Source organism: Pteronotus mesoamericanus, unplaced genomic scaffold (genome assembly GCF_021234165.1).
Source record: "Pteronotus mesoamericanus isolate MK-2021 breed Mesoamerican mustached bat unplaced genomic scaffold, CSHL_Meso_final contig_44, whole genome shotgun sequence".
NCBI classification, from domain to species: Eukaryota; Metazoa; Chordata; class Mammalia; order Chiroptera; family Mormoopidae; genus Pteronotus; species Pteronotus mesoamericanus.
In genome coordinates, this window is record NW_026555166.1 from 6,694,582 (window position 1) to 6,716,746 (window position 22,165).

The 22,165-nt window shown below is 37.9% G+C and overlaps 1 protein-coding gene across 2 annotated transcripts in view; it reads right to left on the reverse strand.

The window, feature by feature from the left end:
* The window catches only part of CHMP3 (charged multivesicular body protein 3), a 122,504-nt gene that overhangs the window by 35,151 nt on the left and 65,188 nt on the right, over positions 1 to 22,165 (reverse strand). For both annotated transcript variants that reach the window (XM_054577688.1, XM_054577687.1), the window contains 2 exons: positions 21,487 to 21,547; positions 4,556 to 4,735 (listed from right to left, as the gene is read on the reverse strand). In XM_054577688.1, coding sequence (XP_054433663.1) covers positions 4,556 to 4,735; positions 21,487 to 21,547 — 241 coding nt within the window. The remainder of the gene's footprint in view (positions 1 to 4,555; positions 4,736 to 21,486; positions 21,548 to 22,165) is intronic.

A 22,165-nucleotide genomic window follows, 5' to 3' on the forward strand; every position in this document is an offset into this window, starting at 1 on the left:
ATAAAATGGAGCAATAATAGCCTCTTCAACAAATGCTGTTGGGGGAGCTGGACGGCTACATGCAAAAAATTGAAATTGGATCATCCGCTGACGCCATACACAAAAATAGACTCAAGGTGGATAAAAGACTTAAATATAAGTCACAACACCATCAAAGTCCTAGAGGAGAACATTCGCAGGAAGCTCTCAGATATCCCACGTAGCAATTTTTTCACCAATATGTCTCCTAAATCAAGGGACATAAAGGAAAGAATAAACAAGTGGGACCTCATCAAAATAAGAAGCTTCCGCACGGCAAAAGAAAACATCAGCAAAATGAAAAGGGAACCAACCGTATGGGAAAATATATTCTCTAATGATACATCAGATAGAGGTTTGATCTCCAAAGTATATAAAGAACTCACTCAACTCCACTCCAAGAAGACAAACAATCCAATCAAAAAATGGGCAAAGGACCTGGGCAGATGCTTTTCCGAGGAGGAGATACAGAGGGCCCAGAGGCATTTGAAAGGATGCTCGGTATCAGTAGCCATCAGAGAAATGCAGATCAAAACCACCATGAGGTAACACCTCACACCGGTCAGAATGGCCATCATAAACAGATCAACAAACAACAGGTGCTGGCGAGGCTGTGGAGAAAAGGGAACCCTAGTACACTGTTGGTGGGAATGCAGACCAGTGCAGCCATTGTGGAAAGCAGTGTGGAATTTCCTCAAAAAGCTGAAAATGGAACTGCCTTTTGATCCAGTGATTCCCCTGCTGGGACTATACCCTAAGAACACCAAAAAGCCAATACAAAACAACCTATGCACCCCAATGTTCATAGCAGCACAATTTACAATAGCCAAGTGTTGGAAGCAACCTAAACGCCCATCAGTAGATAATTGGATCAAAAAGTTATGGTACATTTACACAATGGAATACTACACAGCAGAAAGAAAAAAAGAACTACTACACTTAGCAACAGCATGGATGGAACTAGAGAGCATTATGCTAAGCAAAATAAGCCAGGGGGCGAAAGACAAATACTGTATGATATCACCTATAAGCGGAACCTAACCAACAATACAAAGATGCAAGGAAAATAAGACCAGCAACACTGAAAGAAAAAAGAAACCAACAGAGACAAGAGAGAAGGAGGGAGGAGTGGGTGGGGGAAAATGAAGGGAAGAGGAAAGTCAAGGAACATATAGCAAGGACTCATGGACAAAACCAAAGGGGAAGGATTGAGGGAGTGAGAGGGGGGAGGGGGCAAGGGAAAGTGGTGGGGGTAAGGCATAAACAAATGTATTTGAAAAAATATATAAATTAAAAAAAAAAGAATTCAAGAGAACAAATGTATATAAAGTTGAGGAATTTCTCAGAAAGTAGGAAACAAAGACTAAATTGATGATGACAGTGATGATAATATTTAGAACCTACAATGTATAGCAATTACCATGTGCCAGGCACTGAATTAAGCCTCACAACTACTCTATGAGGAAGGTACTATTATTAGTCTCCAAAACAGAAAATAGGAAAGCTAACAAATTAAACAATCAAACTGAAAGACCAAAGAACGGAAGGGCTAGAACCCTTGTCTTTTAGAAATCCATGTGGAACATTTACTGAAATTATATGCTGCCTTTGCTTCCCAGAGGAAACTACAGGGAGCAGTTGGGGATGCATATGAAGTAATACTGAGGCAGGATAGTCAGGAAGGCGAAAACTCCAGGGGTGCCCCAGGGCTAAGATAAAGAACATGGATGCTGTCTGGAAAAGTACTGAATCCCTAGTGAATCAGGAGTGCACCTGTGCAGAACATGCTACCTGACCCCTGCTTCATTATAATATCATTATAATAAATTAGCACTGTAGGACCCCCTTCCCAGTAGCCAATAAAGGAAATCATGGGAGACCCACCCTAAAGGAATAAAAGCCCTCTAGCCCCTGAGGTCAAGGCTGTTAGGCTGTGCTCAGCTCTGCTCTGCTCTTCTCTGCTCCTCTCAGAGTTGGCCTGCTCCCATGTTCTGTGTGGCTTAATATATCTGCTCTCTCTCTGTTTCTCTATAAACTGTGTGTTTGGTTCAATTTTTTGTCTGCGATCACCAAGAACCTGGCTACCTGTGCCCACCTGTAACAAGACCAGCCAAGGTTTTTCTGTGGGTACATTAATTTTGACGTACCCATTAAGATATGAGTAGAAATGCCGACTGTACACTTAAGTGATAAAGTCAGGACTTTAGATAAAAATTCAAAAATCAGTGGCATTTAAAGGCAGGAAGCTAGATGAGATCACAAGTGGAGATGGAAAAGAGCAGAGGATCTGGAACAGGGAGCCTTACTGCACTTTTTCTTTTTTTTTAATTTTTGTTCTATTACAGTTGTCCTAATTTTCCCCCATTGCTCTCCCCTGCCCCGCCCACCCCTCAGCTCCCACAGTCAATCCCCACCCTGTTTCCATGTTCATGGGTCATTATTCTTGTTCTTTTACTAGGCTCTTCCCCTTCTTTCCTGACATTTAAAGATCAAGAGCAAGTATTTTACTTTTTAGCTGTGATAAAGCCACAAAATAATATATATTTGAAACATTATATATTGTTACAAAGGAATATTTAAAGGGTAACAGGCTCTTGACTTAATGTGCAGTACATAGAGAGCTTCTGTTAGGTTTTCTACTGAAAGTACTGCTATGGGAGAAAAGATTTTTTTTCATGTAAATTAATGATTATTTGTGAGCTGTAATTGCTTGAAAAGTTTTTTGGAGCCAGTACACAGGAAGAAAAGGTGAACAGAAGAGAGTGATCAAGTTCACTAGCTTCTACAGAAATGTTAAAACATGATTAACATTTCTCAAAACTTAAGAAGTCTGACAATATCAAAAGATAAGGAAAAATGAATTCTCATCTGCTGTTGGTGGAAGTACAAATTAGTAAAACTTCTTTGGAGAGCAAGTTTAGAATTCTAGAATAATTTAAATCCAGCCATTCTACTTCTGAGTGTATAACTGCCCAGAAGAAACCATCACACATGTGCAAGAATGAGCAGACATTCACAGCAGCACTGTTAGTAATAGCAAAACATGAAAATGCTCATCAACAGGTGAAAGAAAAATAAAATGATACATCCATGTGACAGAACACCATCCACTAGTTAAATTATATTTATCATTATGAGTGTATTTTAAAAATACAATGATGAATGGGAAAAAGACACAGAACAGCATGTATATTATAATACCATTTATACAAATTTTAAGATTCATGATACTGGTTTCCTCTGGGGAGATTGAGAGAGAAGGGGATGGAACTGGGAAAACGTATTAAAGGAGCTTCAAGTTTAGTAATAATGTTTTATTTCTTTTATACTATAAAAACTGAGGTAAATATTACAAAATATCAAATTGTATTGGTTCTGGGTGATAAGTACATAAGCATCTACTGTATTATCCTGTGTACTTTTATCTCTGCAATTGGAGGCAAAAAGAAACTGTGCATACAGTGATTTATTCATGTAGGGGAAAAAAGGCAGAATAAGCAATGTTTTCTGATGTTGACTCAGTAAAGAAATTGTGAAAAATTTTAAAATAAGTTTCTCATGGTCAACTGAACATGCATCTTTTCAGCATGTTGCACAAAAAATAGGAAATAAAAAAATAGGGAATAAACAAGAAACTTTCAAAGCTGGATATAAAAGGTCAGAGTATTTACTTGAGCTTTCAAAATGACAGATAAGATTAAACTATTTCTTCATGGTACTGAATACTTGGCTTGCTCAAAAGGCTTATAGCTAAGTGATATATATCCAGTATTTAAAGAACCTAAATACATTACTCTAGGGTTGAAATCAGTTTTTAAAAGTTAAGAAGATGTGATACAGTTTGTCATATTTTTACTCTTTCCCAATCAAATGTTATTTTCTTCAGTATCTGGAGAAAGAAACTGATAATATATTCATTATTACGCATATTTAAAAACCACATCCAAGTGTTAAATTAAAAGTAACTTCACAGCCAAATACAACCAAATAATGGATTAGGTAATAATTTGGCACTAGCCTTCAAATTGAAACATTTTGTCTTCTAACCAAATGTAGTATCTGATAGAGTTGAAAATACTACTTAGTGAAAAATTTCTCCATAATTTCTGAGTCCATACTCAGCCTAAATTTCTGACAGTCACTGAATTTCTGACAGCAACTGTAATTCTGAATTAGGACGTTTTCATTTAACAGAAGTTAAGTAAGAATAGAAACCAACTGGATGTAAAATTTAACCTATGACTCAACTCTCAGGTCACTCTATAACACTGTTCACATGAGGAAATACATTCAAACTTTTAAACCAAGCAGTTTTATGTGTAGATTTTGCCATTACTTCAATAACACTAGCAAAAGAAAATAAATAACAATAAAATAATGACAGCAATATTGTGTATTTTGTGTTAACACCCAAACTAAGATGGTTAAAGAATAAAAATCAGAGCTGAGACTGTTCTTCCTATTCATGGAAACCAGTACTGATAATAGCAAGAGCATCAGCATTAATTAGGTGGCTCTAAGGTAATGGCCATCTTACCCAGCTGGTTCTTCATGCCCATGAGCACAGAGTTCATGTGAGCTTTGGATGCATAGAGCTTGCTTACAGCTTTCCTTGACCTGATCATCTCTTTGGCCAGAACCACACAGACATCTTTCTGACCCTTCTTGGCAGCATCTTTCACAGACCGTTTCACTTTTTCTTCTTCTCTTTGAATATCTAATTTAAAGCACAACATAAAACATCAAAAAATTACGGGCAAACTAGGAGGTTTATTAGTACTCAAATCTGTTCCTATTGTGATCTAAATATATTTGTTAAAAAGGAAAACTAGTAGCAGGATATACACAATTTATGTGATGCGTATTTGTTATTTATAGATACAACATTAATTTAAGAGTAAAATAAATCCTATTACACTAAGACAAAATTTCAAAACTGCTTTGGCAATTCCCCCCCCCCCCAATGTTTGTATTGGTACTAAAAAACTTTAATTCTGCAAATGCATTCCAGAGCTTGCTCTAATAATCAGTAGTTGTATTGCCACAAATGTGGGAGCACAAGCTCTGTAGTCATTAATTCCTTGTAAAAATCTGCAAATTAAGGGATAACCTGAACATAGTTAAAGTATAATAGCATCAACTAGTGTTGATATGTCTATATTATGTGCTTTCTGAACAGTCAAGATTATTTTTATACCATCTTAACCATTTTAAGTACACAGTTCAGTGATATTAAGTATATTAGTACTTTGGTGACACATCACCACCATCCATTTCCAGTTTCAAACTGAAACTCAAACCCATTTAACAATTAACCCCCCATTCCCTCCTTCCACTAGCCCCTGGCAACCACTATTCTACTTTCTGTCATTACGAATTTTACTATTCTACATACTTTAAATAAGTAGAATCATAAAATATTTATTTTTGTGTGTGTGACCAGCTTATTTCATTTAGTATAATGCCCTCAATGTTCATCCACATTGCAGCACGTATTAGAATCTCCTTAAGGCTAAATAATATTCCGCTGCATTAATATACCAAATTCTGTTTATCCATTCATCTATCAATGAACACTTGGGTTGCTTTCAACCCTTAGCTACTGTGTATATGTGCTGCCAAAGTGAACACCTTAGTTAATATGATAATACTGTTATGAACTTGAATGAAAAGTGTCTCTTTGAGGCCTTGCTTTCAAATCTTTTGTGTATGCTTATTTCTCCATGGACTGGGTGGCTTAAACGTGAATTTATTTCTCATAGTTCTGGAGGCTGGGAAGTTCAAGATCAAGGTGCCCAAAACCAACTTGTTTCCTGTGAAAAACAATTTCTTGGTTTGCAAATAGAAGGCTTCCTGCTGGATCCTCACATGGCCAGAGAGAGATCACCTTCTGTCTCTTATCAAGAAACTAGTCCCATTAATGAGGGCTACACCCTTATAAACTAATTACCTCCTAAAGATCTCACCTCCAACTACTACTAACATTGGGATTAGGGCTTCAACATAGAAAATTTAGAAGAAACACACACATTTGGGCCATATCATTCTATCTCTGGCCCTCCCAATCTGGCCTCCTCACAGGCAAAATGCATCCATTCTGTTCCAGTGGCCCCTTCTTTTCTTTTTCTTTTTGGTAAAAGTTTGAGAAGAATTGCTGTTAGTTTTTTAAATGTTTGGTAGAAATCATCAGTGAATACATCAGGTCTAGAGCTTTTCTTCGTCAGGAAAGTTTTGATGACTAATCTATTTAGTTGTTCTTTTTTTCCCTTCATGTTTCAGCCTTCATAGATTTTGTGTTTCTAGGAATTCGTTTATTTCATCTAGGTTATCCAATCTGCTGGTGTGAAATACAATTGTTAACAGTACTTTCTTATCGTATTTTTTATTTCAGTAGAATCATTAGTAATGCTCCCTTTTTCATTTGATTTTAAGAATTTGAGTCTTAATCTAGCTAAAGGTTCATCGATTTTTTCTTGATCTTTTTGAAGAACTCACTAACTGTTCTTCTATTCTCTATTTTGTTTATCTCTGCTCTAATCTGCATTATTTTCTTCCTTCTCCTAGCTTTAGGTTGAGTTTGCTCTTCTTTTTCTAATTCTTAAGTTGTAAAATTTAGGTTGTTGCTTTTAGATCTTCTTTTTCAATGTGTTTTTTACAGCTATAGCTGTAATTTCACTCTGAGCACTGTTTTTGCTGCATCCCATCAATTTTGATTGGGATATTGTGTTGTGGGTTTCACTCATCTCTAAGTATGTTCTAATTCCCCTTGTGATTTTTTTGTTGTTTAACAGTGTTTAGTATCTACATACTTGTGAAATTTCCAGTGTTCTGCTATTGATTTCTAACAAACCATTGTATGGGCAGAGAAGACACTTTATATACCTATTATTTAAAAATGCTTGAGACTTGATTTCTGGCCTAATATTTTGGTCTATTCTGGAAAATGTCTCATGTGCATTTGAGAAGAATGCGCATTTCGTTGTTTGGAGGTAGAAATTCTCTATATGTCTATTAGATCTAGCTGATTATTGTGTTGATCAAGTCCTCCATTTCCTTATTTTCTCTGTCTGGTTGTTATCTACTTTTGAGGGTGGGCTATTAGTCTCCAACTATTATTGTAGAACTACTTCTCCCTTTAATTCTGTCAACTTTTGCTTCATATATTTTGATTATCTGTCATTAGATGAATATATGTGTATCATTGTTATCTTCCCGTTGTATTAAAATTATTAACATATAACGCCTGGGGGGAGAGAAGATGGCGGAGGAGTGAATGGGAGTCGCACTGACCTCCTCCCAAGACCAAACTGGAATTGCAACTAAATAGTGAGTAATCACCTGGAAAGCAGTGGAGTGATAGTGGGAGAGGAGCCTTGGTGCCGCGGACAGTGGATTTGACTCTCACACATCTCCACCGGGTGAGAAGTGCGGTGGAGGCTCAAGAGGGTCGGCTGGGTGCCCACGGGCACTGGCACCAGAGGGACATTGAAACGGCCAGTTAGCTTCCCCCGAGAAGAACGGGGTCTGAATCATAAACAGGGACTCCTAAACTACAGCAGCTAAAACCAAGAAAATACAGACAAAACGCAACCCCGAAAAGCTTAGGGGCGCTCTCTGCCAGAGACAGGTGGCTGAGGATGCAAAGAGACATTTAAAAGGCCAACGCAAAAGTTGCAGTGGCAGCCACGCCCCTTGATCTCTGGGTACAGGCGGCAGCAGGGTGGGCTGGTGCCTGGGAAAAGACTGGTAAGGAAAACTTTGTGAAGAGAAATGACACAGCGACCGGTGGAGCCCGGGTGATGGCGTGCCTCCCACTCTGCAGCTTCCATCTCTCTCAGGCATAAGGGAATCAATTAACCTGCCTTTTGTGCACTCTGCACACTGCTTGTACGCGTGTGAGCTGTGGGGCTGAGTGCAGACTGGCTGGGAGAGCCTTGAGGAGACACTGGAAACGGAGGCATTGGGGAAAGAACGGGAGGAGGAACCGGGGAGTCGCAACTCCCTCCCCTTTCGTAGTCTCCATTGTGGGCTGGAAAGGCGCGCCCCCAAAGAGGCAGGAGCAGGGTGCGCAGGAACCAGACTGCCTGCGATTGAAACGCAGTCCGCACAGGGGGTGGATCCTTGGCTGAAGGGGTCACAGAACTGCCCAGAGGCCCCTGAGGGGGGACTAGAAACGGAGGCATTGGGGAAAGAACAGGAGGAGGAACAGGGGAGTCCCGACTCCTTCTCCTTGCCGTAGTCTCCATTGTGCGGGAAGAGGCCATACCCCCAAAGAGCCAAAAGCTAAAAAAGCACACATAGACACCCCCAAAACACCCAGTGCAGGCGCGCACACTTGCGCCGAGTGACCGACGAGGGTTGGCGAGCGTGTGTGTGACCCGTGCGGGCTGGCGAATACTTGCACCTGCCGGCAAGGCCTCCCACAGACTGGCACCCATTCGGCCTGTGAGGGATTGCACAGAGCGGCAAGGGCAGGCGTAATTGACCCGCCCGCCCGTGATTGCGGAGCGGCCCACAAAATTAGTAGAGCTGCCCAGAGTCCCTGGAGGAGAGACCAGAGACAGGATTAACCGGAGAGTCCTGGAGCTGACTTCCTCCCATTTCCGCAGTCCCCATTTGGTGAGGGCAAGCAACGCACCCAAAGAGCCAAAAGCGGGGAAAACACACAATAGGAGACCCCAAACTGACCAGTACCGCGGAGCTCGCCAGCCAGAGGGGCCAGATGAGTACGCGAGGTCGCGCAGAAGCCCCCTGGTCTGGGGCAAGCACATGCGAGCCCAGGCAGGCGGGGATCCTGCCCCGCTGGGAGCACGCTCAAGGAGCCCGCGTGAGAGTGCAGAGATATCCCAAAAAATAGCTCAGCCCTGACCCAAGGGGTCACAGAGCTGCTCCAAGCAGGAGTCAGACACAGACAGTAGACTCCTGGAAGGCTCAAACAAACAACCCAAGGTCCTATAGGGTCAACAACTGACATCATCAGAGGCAGGCCCAGAAAGAAAAGTAAAGGACAAAAATACTTAACAGACTCTCACAGAAATAGGAAGAAAAAGAAGTTCCACCCAAATGAGTGCAAAAGGGGACTCCCCACAGAGAGAGCTAAATGAAATAGAGGCAAGGGAACTATCAGATACTGAATTCAAAACAATGGCTCTAAGGAAGCTCAATGAGCTCAGCCACCTCAAAGATAACTACGAGAAACTGCAGAGAAACTACCAGGATCTTACAGCAAACTATATCAGCCTGGAAAAGGACATAGAAACTATCAAGAAGACACAAGAGGATATGAAGAATACCATTTCTGAATTGAAGAACACAGTAGAAGGAATCCAAAGCAGTCTGCATGAAGCTGAGAATCGAATCAGTGAGACGGAGGATAAGGTAGAAAGAAGCTCCCAAAAAGAACAAGAAATGGAAAAAAGACTCAAAAAGAATAAGGAGGCATTTAGGGAAATGCAGGACAACGTGAAACGCAATAATATCCGTATAATAGGGATACGAGAAGGAGAAGAAGAGGAGCAAGGGATAGAGAACCTCCTCGAAAAAGTAATGATGGAAAACTTCCTTAATTTTAGGAGAGAAAAGGCTCTCATGGATCCAGGAGGAAGAGATGGCCCCACTCAAGAGGGACCCAAAGAGGCCCACTCCAAGACACATCATCATTAAAATGTCAAATGTCAAAGACAAAGAGAGAATCCTAAAGGCAGCAAGGGAGAAGGAGAAAGTAACATACAAGGAGGCCCCGATACAGCCTAGGAGCTGACTACTCAACAGAAACACTACAAGCCAGAAGGGAATGGCAACAAATACTCCAAGTAATGGAAAGAGCAAGGGCCTACAACCAAGGCTGCTCTACCCAGCAAGGCTCTCAATTAAAATAAAAGGAGAAAAATGGAGTTTCCCAGACAAAAGAATGCTAAAAGAATACATCTCTACCAAACCAGCACTCCAAGATATTCTAAGGGGACCGGTATAAGCAGATGAAGGAAAAGAATGAGAGAGAGAAAAACACAGGTACAAAGAGAAAAGATGAGTAAGTTTCTATCAGTAATATCTCTCAATGTGAATGGACTAAATCCCCAATCAAAAGACACAGGGTAGCTGAATGGATAAGAAAATATGACCCACACATATGCTGCCTACGAGAGACCCACTTCAGAGCAAGAGACCTACACAGATTGAAAGTAAAGGGATGGAAAAAAATATTCCAAGCAAATGGGCATGAGAAAAAGGCCGGGGTTGCCATACTTGTATCAGACAAAGTAGATTTCAAAACAAAGGCCATAAAAAAAGACCCAGAAGGACACTCTATAATACTTAAAGGAAGACTCTATCAAAAGACATAAACTTTGTAAACTTACATGCACCCAACACAGGAGCACCCAAATATATAAGGGAAATCTTGGACAACTTCAAAAACGATATAGACAGCAACACACTGATAGTAGGAGATTTTAACACCCCACTGTCAAAAATGGACAGATCTTGCAAACAAAACATCAATAAGGATATTGTGGAGCTGAATGACACACTGAATCAAATAGACTTAACTGACATATGTAGAACCTTACATCCCAAAGAAGAAAAATACACATTCTTTTCAAATGCATGTGGAAGTTTTTCAATGATAGACCACATGATGGGACACAAAGCAAACCTCAGCAAATTCAGGAAAACTGAAATAATACCAAACTTTTTCTCGGACCACAAGGGATTGAAACTGGAAATCAACCTCAAAGAGAAACTTCAAAAACTTTCAAACTCATGGAGACTGAACAGTAGACTATTAAACAATGAATGGGTCAATAATGAGATAAGAGAAATCAAGAAATTTCTGGAAAGAAATGAAAATGAACAGACAACAGTCCAAAACCTATGGGACACAGCAAAGGCGGTCCTGAGAGGGAAGTTCGTAGCAATACAGGCTTACCTAAAAAGATAGAAACATTTCAAATAAATGACCTAACCCTACAACTTCAAGAACTGGAGAAACAACAACAAATCAATCCCAGAGCAAGTAGAAGGAAGGAAACAGTCAAGATTAGAGCAGAACTGAATGAGATAGGGATGAAAAGAACAATTCAAAGGATCAACCAATCCAGAAGCTGGTTCTTTGAAAAGATAAATAAAATTGACAAGCCTTTAAGCAGACTCATCAAGAAAAAAAGGGAGAGGACCCAAATTAATAATATCAGAAATGAAAGAGGAGAAATAACAACTGATACCACAGAAATACAAAGGATCGTCAGAAACTACTATGAACAATTACATGCCAAGAAATTTGAAAATCTTGATGAAATGGACAAATTTTTAGAAAAGTAAAATCTTCCAACACTGAAGGAGGAAGAAACGGAAAGCTTGAACAGACCGATAACAGCTGGGGAAATTGAAGCAGTCATCAAGAAACTCCCGGCACACAAAAGCCCTGGGCTGGACGGTTTCACAGGAGAATTTTACACAACATTTAAGGAAGAGCTAACCCCTGTCCTTCTCAGACTATTCCAAAAAATCCAAGACGAGAGAAGACTCCCAGACTCTTTCTATGAGGCCAGCATCACCCTGATCCCAAAACCAGATAAGGACCCTACAAAGAAAGAAAACTACAGGCCAATATCGCTGATGAACATAGATGCTAAAATCCTCAACAAAATATTGGCAAACCGCATCCAGCAACATTAAAAAGATTATCCACCACAATCAAGTGGGATTCATCCCAGGCATGCAGGGATGGTTCAATATACGCAAATCAGTAAACGTGATATATCACATAAATAAAAGACAAGACAAAAACCACATGATCATCTGGATAGATGCAGAAAAAGCATTCAATAAGGTACAGCACACATTTATGATCAAAAAACTCAGAGAAATGGGAATAAATGGGGCATTCCTCAACGTAATAAAGGCCATATGTGAAAAACCTACAGCCAACATTATACTCAACGGGCAAAAACTAAAAGCTTTCCCACTAAGATCGGGAACATGACAAGAATGTCCGCTTTCACCACTTCTCTTCAACATAGTATTGGAAGTCCTAGCCACAGCAGTCAGAAAAGAGAAAGAGATAAAAGGCATCCAAATAGGAAAGGAGGAAGTAAAACTATCATTGTTTGCAGATGACATGATAGTGTACATAGAAAATCCTTTAGAGGCCACCAAAAACCTCCTCAACCTAATAAGTGAATTTGGCAAAACAGCAGGATACAAAGTCAACATTCAGAAATCAAAGGCATTTTTGTATACCAGCAATTCAATAGAAGAAGAAATCAGAAAAAAAAATACCATTCGATATAGCAAGAAGAAAAATAAAGTACCTAGGCATAAATTTAACCAAGGAAGTAAAAGACCTGTATGCAGAAAACTATACATTGAAAAAAGAAATTAAGGAAGACACAAATAAATGGAAGCATATACTGTGCTCATGAATTGGAAGAATTAATATCATCAAAATGTCCATACTACCCAAAGCAATTTATAGATTCAACGCAATCCCTATTAAGATACCAATGACGTATTTCACAGAAATAGAACAGACATTTCAAAAATTTATATGGAATCATAAACGACCCCAAATAGCCACAGCACTTTTGAGAAAGAAAAACAAAGTAGCAGGGATCACAATACCGGACATCAAACTCTACTACAAAGCCACTATACTCAAAACAATCTGGTACTGGCACAAGAACAGACCCACAGACCAGTGGAACAGAACAGAAAGCCCAGAAATAAGCCCAGGTCTATATGGGCAACTAATATTTGCCAAAGCGGGCAGAAGCATAAAATGGAGCAATAATAGCCTCTTCAACAAATGCTGTTGGGGGAGCTGGACGGCTACATGCAAAAAATTGAAATTGGATCATCCGCTGACGCCATACACAAAAATAAACTCAAGGTGGATAAAAGACTTAAATATAAGTCGCAACACCATAAAAGTCCTAGAGAAGAACATTGGCAGGAAGCTCTCAGATATCCCACGCAGCAATTTTTTCACTGATATGTCTCCTAAAGCAAGGGACATAAAGGAAAGAATAAACAAGTGGGACCTCATCAAAATAAGAAGCTTCAGCACGGCAAAAGAAAACATCAGCAAAATGAAAAGGGAACCAACCATATGGGAAAATATATTCTCTAATGATACATCAGATAGAGGTTTGATCTCCAAGATATATAAAGAACTCACTCGACTCCACTCCAAGAAGATAAACAATCCAATCAAAAAATGGGCAGACGACCTGGGCAGACGCTTTTCCAAGGAGGAGACACGGAGGGCCCAGAGGCATTTGAAAGGAAGCTCAGCATCACTAGCCATCAGAGAAACGCAGATCAAAACCACAATGAGGTACCACCTCACACCGGTCAGAATGGCCATCATAAACAGATCAACAAACAGGTGCTGGCGAGGCTGTGGAGAAAAGGGAACCCTAGTACACTGTTGGTGGGAATGCAGACTGGTGCAGCCACTGTGGAAAGCAGTGTGGAATTTCCTCAAAAAGCTGAAAATGGAACTGCCTTTTGATCCAGTGATTCCCCTGCTGGGACTATACCCTAAGAACACCAAAACGCCAATACAAAACAACCTATGCACCCCAATGTTCATAGCAGCACAATTTACAATAGCCAAGTGTTGGAAGCAACCTAAATGCCCATCAGTAGATAATTGGATCAAAAAGTTATGGTACATTTACACAATGGAATACTACGCAACAGAAAGAAAAAAAGAACTACTAAACTTCGTGACAGCATGGATGGAACTAGAGAGCATTATGCTAAGCGAAATAAGCCAGGGGGCGAAAGACAAATACCATATGATCTCACCTATAAGCGGAACCTAACCAACAATACAGAGATGCAAGGAAAAAAGACCAGCAACACTGAAAGGAAAAGAAATCAACAGAGATAAGAGAGAAGGAGTGTGGGGGGGAGGGGCGGGGAAAAGGAAGGGAAGGGGAAAGTCAAGGAACATATAGCAAGGACTCATGGACAAAACCAAAGGGGAAGAGCTGAGGGAGGGACGGAGGGAGGGTGCAAAGTGGTGGGGATAGGCAGAGACAAATGTATTTGAAAAAATAAATTTTAAAAAAATTAAAGAAAATAAATAAATAAATAAATAAATAAATAATGGATTTTAAAAGTGAAAAAAAAAAACCAAAAAAATATAACGCCCTTCTTTGACTCTCATAATTTTTTTTATTTAAGGATTCGTCTTATATTAGTATAGCAACCTCCACTCTTTTGGTTACTACTTCCATGGAATACCTTTTTTTCCTGTCCTTCCACTTTCAACTTATTTATATCTTTGGATCTAAAGTGAGTCTCTCCTAGCCCTGGCACAGTGGGCTAGGTTGGCTGGGGCATCCTCCAGTATACCAAAAGACTGTGGATTCAATCTCTGGTCAGGGCATATACCTAGGTTGCAGGTTCAATTCCTGGTTGGGGTGTATATGGAAGGCAAGCAATCAATGTTTCACTCTTACACTGATGTTTCTCTTCCTGCCCTCCAGATCCTCAGATAAGGATTTAAATAACAAATAAGTAAAATAAATTAGAAAAAAAATTAAGTGAGACTCTTCTAGACAGCATACAATAGGGACTTTTAAAAAAAAATCCATTCGGCCAAGCTCTTTTAATTGGACAGTTTACTTCATTTACATTTAATGTCATTACTGGAGGGGCTTACTTATACCATTTTGTCATTTTTTTCTGTAGGCCTGTGTATTTTTTTTTGCTTTAATTTCCTGTATCAATGTCTTTTTTGTTTTTACTAGTTTCTTTTTTAAAGTGAAACTGTTCAAGTCCCTTCTCATTTGCTTTTGTGTATAATCTATAGCTATTTTCTTTGTGGTTACCACAGGGACTACATTTAACATCCTAAAGGTATAACTCTAATTTGAATTTATATGAGCTTAACTTCAACAGCATACAAAAAGTTTGCTTCTATAGAACTCTGTCTTCAACCCATTCAGTTACTGATGTCATAGAAGTAATCTTTATGCACTGTGTGTTCCAAAACATACTTATAATTTTTTAATGAACAAGTCTCCTAAATCATGTAGAAAATAAAATATGGAGTTACAAACCAAAGTTACAATGATACCAGTTTTTATAATTGCCCATGTATTTACCCTTAACAGATATATATTTTTTTCTCTCTGTGGCTTCAAGTTACTGTCTATTTCAACCTAAAAGATATCCTTTAGCATTTCTTGCCAGGTAGGTCTAGTAGTAACAAACTCCCTCAGTTTTTGTTTATGTGGGAATGTCTTAATTTCTCCCTTATTTTGCAGAAGATAGGACTCTTGGTTGATAAGACAACTTCTTTCAGCTTTTGAATATATCAACCTACTGCCTTCTAGCTCTCAACATTTCTTACAAGAAATCTGCTAAAAATATTATGAAGGATCCCTGTGTATGACAACTTGTTTCTTGCTGCTTTAAATATTATCTTTGTCTTTCTACAGTTTGTGCCTTGGCATGGGTCTCTCACTTTATCCTACTTGGGAGTGTGTGGAACTTCTTGATTATATTCTCATCTTTCATAAAATCTGGGATATTTTTGTCCTTATTTCTTAAAATAATCTCTCTGCTCCTTTCTATTTTCCTTCTGGAACTCCCACAATATGTATGTTTGGGTATTTAATGATGTCCCCATAGGTTCCTTTGGCCCTGTTTGCTTCAAAATTTTCTCCTTCTATTTGTCAGAGCTGATCGTTTCAATTGTACTATTTTGCAAGTTCAGATTCTTCTGTCTGCTCAAATCTGTTTTTAAATAACAGTATCAAATTTTTCATTTCAATTATTGTTCCTTTCTATCTCTTTATTGATATTCCCACTTTGTTCATACATCATTTGACAAAGGCGTCCACATCTTATTTTTACACATCTTTAAGACAGTTGTTTAAAGTCTTGTTTAGTAAATCTGTTGTCTGGCCTTTCTCAGGAACATTTTCTGTTGATGTATTTTCTGTTGAATGGGCAATACTTTCTATTTCTTTATATGGCTTGTGATTCTTATGTTGTTGAAAATGGACATTTGATTCATCACATGATAACTCTGGAAATCAGAGTCTCCCACTTCCCCAGGATTTGCTGTATTTTTATTGTTGTATGGTGTCTCCGCTGAAAATCAGCTTGGGGTGTAAGACTTCCCAGGTCTTTTCAGAGTCTACATCTTTCCCTGGGCATGCACAGTGACCTTCTATATTCTCCTTTATATGTGGTTGCTTTGAATCTTAGTCTTTGCTGTTAAAAATGTGAAATAATGTAGTCCTGTGGAAAACACTATGGTGGTTCCTCAAAATTTAAATACAGAATTACCATTTAACCCATACGTTACGCTGCTGGGTATACAGACAAAAGAATTTAAAGCAGGTACTCAAACAGATTTTGTACACTCATGTTCATAAAGCATAATCACAACAGACCAAAGGTAAACCAAGCCAAATGTCTATTGATAGAAGAATAAACAAAATGAGGTTTATACATATAATAGAATATTATTCAGTCTTAAAAAGGAAATTCTGATATATGCTATAACATGGGTGAATCTTAAAAGCATTGTGGTAAGTAACACAGATGCAAAGAAAAAAATATTGTTAAAATCCACTTCTACAAGGTCCCTAGAATAGTCAAACTATACATAAAGACAAAAAGTAGAACAGCGATTATCAAGGAAAGTAGAAGAGGGAGAAATGAAGAGTTAGTGTTTAATGGTAGAGTTTCAGTACGGAGTGAAGGGTTAGTTCTGGAGAGGAATAGTGATGACGGTTACACAGCAATGTGAATAGAGTTAATGTTACTGAACTGTATACTTAAAAATGATTAAAAGAGTAAATTTTATGTTATGTATATTTTATTATAAGAAATAAAGCAGCAACTATATTATAACCGATTTATAAACAAGTGTTTGTGTGTAATTTAACTACAACTATAGAGAGAAATATGTCTTAAAGGACGATCACCAAAATGTTCTTTCTGGATGGTACAATTTCAGTGATTTTAGCTGTCTTATTTATACTTCTCTACATCAATATGTGTATTATTACCTTTACAGTTGGAGGTGAGGAGAGCAAGCTAACCATGTTCCTTTGAGACAGAAAAAATGACCCAAATTTACTCCAATATTAACTATCATGAGTGCTCTGAATATGTTACATTTGACTGAAAGCTACCATGAGTCCTCCATGATATGAGAAGGACCTGTAGTTATACTTTGCTTTATTGAAGTTACCACTGTTTTTCTCTTTAAACTTTTTGGAAGTATACCATATTTACAGAAAAGTACATAAAACTGTAGAGCTATATACATTTTCATAAATTTAACACATCCAGGTAACTAGAGCCAGATTAAGAGAACATTATCAACATGCCATAATCTCTCTTTATGCCCCCCTTCATTTGCCATGCTCCCAACAAGAATAACCAATATCCTGACTTTTAAGATCATGGTATTGCAGGTACTTGTTTTTGCACAAATACATAAATGTATTTATATATTTAAATCCAGTCACTGTGACTGCTAATATAAAACCAAATGACCCTTGCCAGGTAGCTCAATTGGTAAGAGTATCATCCCTATAATGCCAAGGTTGTGGATTCAATCTCTGGTCAGGGCACATAAAATAAGCAACCAAAGAATGCATAATTAAGTAGAACAACAAATCAATGTTTCTCTCTCTCCTCCACTCTCTCCCCCTCCCTCCCTCCTCCCATCCTTCCTCCTCTCTCTAACATCAATAAATAAAATTTTTAAAAAACCCAAATGAAAGAGGCTAAAAGTATTTCTATGATAAATACGCATAAGTAAGTAACATTTAAAACAATCACATTACCTCAAAGTCCTCTATTTTGTCTAAAGTACTTTTTTTTTGTATCAGCATCGATAAACTCTACCATCTGACAGGCATCGTCCTAAACACTTTACACACATTTGTAGATTTAATTGTCACAACAATTCTTTTTTTTTAAAGTTTTTTTTAAAAGAGTTTATTTATTTATTTTTAGAGGGAGGGGAAAGAAGGGAGAAAGAGCGGGAGAGTAACATCACTGTGTGGTTGCCTCCCATGTGCCCCTCACTGGGGACCCTGTCTGCATCCCAGGCATGTGCTCTGCCCGGGAATCGAACCAGCAACCACCTGCTTCACAGTCCGGCACTCAATCTACTGAGCCACACCAGCCAGGGCTAATTTGTCACAACAATTCTATGAGATTTAAAGAATTTTAATATGGATGGATGACTAACTGATAGCAAAGTCAGGGTTTAAACCGCATAGTATTAAAACTTCAAAACCCATAATCTTTTTCTGATACCATTTTAGAGTTAGTTAATAAACTGTTATGTATGAAAAATAATAGGAACTACCATAAAGGAAACAGGTTTCAAGATCATTTAACAAGATAAGTGAGATGTAGATGTGAGAAGGTACACAAGCAGGAATAAAACAAGGCTTTTGAGACACTAACTGAACTTAGGTTTCTAAAATAACACTAATCAACTGTGCTATTACTGTCATAAAGTTTACTTCTTCACATATTATAAGCCCCACTTTATTATTTCTACTTTACACAGTAAATACTTTTTAAAAGAAATTTTAAGAAAAGAAGAAAATTATTTATATTTATTTATATACTTAGTATTTCCAGCATGCCTCATTCTTCTGGGTAGGCCCAAATTTGTATCTGGTATAATTTTCCTTCATCTTACAACTTTCTTTAAAATTTTTTGTACTGTAGATCTATGGGCAACCAATTCTCTTGGCTTGTATATGAAAATATCTTTACCTTCACCTTTAAATGCTATTTTCATTGGATATAAAATCCCAAAATAATGTTTTTTTCTTTCATATTAAAGATGTTGCATTGTTTCTGATATGAAATTTTTTATTAATCTTATCATTTTCTTATTTAATGTCTTTTTCCTCACACTGTTTTATCTATTAACTTTCAGTAATTTGATTGTGATATGTCTTGGTATGGTTTTGTGTTGTCCTTCTCAAAAAATTCATTATCTTTGGTTTTGCAGTTTTGTTATCATTTTATCTGATCCTTTCCTGACTCTTCTCCTGAGACTCAGATTACATGTTGGACCACTTTCTATTGTTCCACAGGTCACTGATGCTCCATTCATTTTTATAAACTTTTTTTGTCTCTCTAGTTTTGCTATCTTCAATTTCACTGATCTTGTTTTCTGCAGTATCTAATTCTGCTTGTTATACCCATTCAGTGAAGTTTTTATTTTATTTTACTTTATTTCAGAGCTTTCATCTCTATAGAAGTTCCATTTTGCTCTTTTCTATATCTTTTTATCTTTTATGTTTGTGTTTTGCTTTCAGTTTCTCAACATATTTATAATAGCTGTATGAAATCCTTGTCTGTTTTTGATCATCTCTTTTTTTTCTGGGTCTATTTATATTTCCCAATTTTTCTGATTTTGGGTCCCACTTTTCTGCTTCTCCACTAATTCTTGAATGTCTAAATTTTTTGTTTGAATGTCTACATTTTTTGTTCCTTTAAAGAATATTTAGCTTTATTTTGGAAGACAGTTAAATTGCCTGCAGATCAGCTTTTAAGATTTGATTTTGAGCTCTGTTGTTGTGGACTTATGGTGGCCTTTAATCTAGGGCTACTTTAGCCTTAATATTAAGGCATGAGCCTTCTGGGGTCTCTTCTGAATGTCCCTGATGCTCAGCAAAGTTTCATAACTGTGTAGGATGAGAACTCTACCATCTTTCAAATGCTAGCACTGGGATTTGATTAGCTTATAGCTTCCTAGTAGTTCTGTCCTTGGTAGTTGTTCTTTATCCAACCCCTTGAAATCTCATTCTAAATATGCAGAGCTTAGTATTCAGCTAAAGATTCAATGGGACCCCATGCAGATATTTGGAGCTTTTTCTCTGGGCAATGCCCTTCTCTCTGATACTCTGCTCCACAAATTCCAACCACAGCAGCCTCCCTGATCCCTGATCTGTTTCCTCAACTCAGTGAGACCACCATGTTCTGTTTGGAATCCCCTTCCATGTGCTATGTATGACCCAGAAAGTTTCTCCAGGTAGAAAATCAAGAACATATTAGGGCTCTCTCCTTTTGTCTCCCTTCTCTCAGTAATGAAAATTCTGCACTGCCAGTTGTTCAATGTTTGCAAAGAGATATTTCATAGGCTTTGTCCAGTTCGTTATTGACAATGGGAATGCAAGTCTGAAATCCTTACTCCATCATGACTGGGAGTGGAATTCCCCGCTCCAATTCTTTTTTTAAGGAAGTGATATTGGGCTATCTTTACAGTTTTAATTTTTCTCGAAGCATGAAAGTGTCAAAAATCATAAAAGTTTTAACCATTATTATCTCTTCGCAAGTCATATTAATTTTTTAATTGATGAAGGGGGAGAGAAAGATTGATTTGTTGTTCCACTTATTTATGTATTCGTTGATTGGTTCTTGTATGTGTCCTGACCAGGGATCAAACCTGCAACCTTGGCATACTGGGATAACACTCTAACCAACTGAGCTACCTGGCCAGGGCCAAGTCACTGTAATTTTAAGTGGTGATCTACAACAATTAACTTTACTTATAAATACATTTTTCTCAATTTACAGCTAGGCTAAAGTAGATAGAATAGTGAAAATGGAATAGCATTCCTTACTTATATACAGTTTATTTAATTTGAATTCCATAAAATCATTTCTTTGTAAGTAGGAAGAGCAAGTTTCTTTAGTTCTTAATTTTTAATAGCTTAAAACAACATATTTATTCTTTCACAACTCTGGTGGTCACAGTCTAAAAATCAGTGTTGGAAGGACTGTGTTTCTTCTGGAAGATTCAGGGAAGAATACACTTCCCTGTCTTTTCTAGTTTCTAGAGAACAACTGTGTTCTTTGGCACATGGCCCTCTTCCTCCATGTTCAGAGCACATTATTCCAATTTCTGGTACTGTGGTCACATCTCCTTTTCTCTCACTTTTCCTCAATATATTGCCTCCTTCTTATAAGGACCTTTGTGATTACACTGGGCACAGATCGATAACCCAGGATTATCTTCCCACCTCAAGCCCCTTAATTTAATCACATCTGCACAGTCCCTTCTGACATGTAAGGTAACATATTCACAGGTTCTGGGGATTAGGATGTGGACATCTTTCGAGGCCATTATTCTGTTTACCACAGTATGTGAGCACCTGCTTTGTTTCCAACGCAAACCTGAGCTATAGAAAGTCACAAATGAATGAACATGGCTCTTCTTCCTTGAATAGCTGAATTCCAGGCCAGAGAAAGATTTAATTCTAACAAAATATGAAGTTTCTTTGAATTTATTACAGTTCAGTTTTTCTTATAATGATTAGAAAGGAAAATAATTAGGACAGTTGTAAATAATACAAGAATCAACTATTTCTTACAATATGTAGAAGCAGTTTATTTTTACGAACTAATGCAAAATACAGCAAGAGAGTGAGGAACAGGAGACATAAAATGATAATTTACCTCTTATTTGCCTGTCAACAACTCTCATTTCCTTTCTTATCTTCAATGACCACTCATTGACCTGGGAAAGATTTTAGAAAAGTAATTATAAGAGAAGCCAACTTCCTGATTCACCAAATTTTAAAGAATTTTATATTAATTCTACATTTATTCCAAGCACAAAATAAATAAGGCCATTTTCAAAAAAGAGCTTTAGGGCCAAATTCCATTTTTTCATCTATTTAATCACAGTACCTGGAAGTCCCAAGTTATTCCAAGATTCTTATCTGAAGGCAGGCAGTAAAAAGCATTTTATACAAGATCTCAGAGAGTTCAGTACTCTGCAGGTAAAGAAAGATTTTTCAAAGAGTTGCATGGGCATAGAGAGGTTTTAAGGGTATCAGAAGCTTTACAACTCTTACAGATAATTATTTCAAAAACTGTTCTGCCTGTGTCATGAGAGTTCACATTTTACCTCTTCCCTTTAACAATGTTTTTTCATTTCACAAAAGAAAGGCATTCCTCTATCTATGTCCCTTTCCCTGAGAGGCAAAATCCCTAAAGCGATAAATACAAGGACAACTGGAAATACTGGATGACTGACTGATGATTATCAAATTCTTTTGCAAATATAAAGTGTTTTCCAATTCTTCAGTTTCAAAAAATTGAAGGAAAATCTGAGCTATCAACTGATCAATCA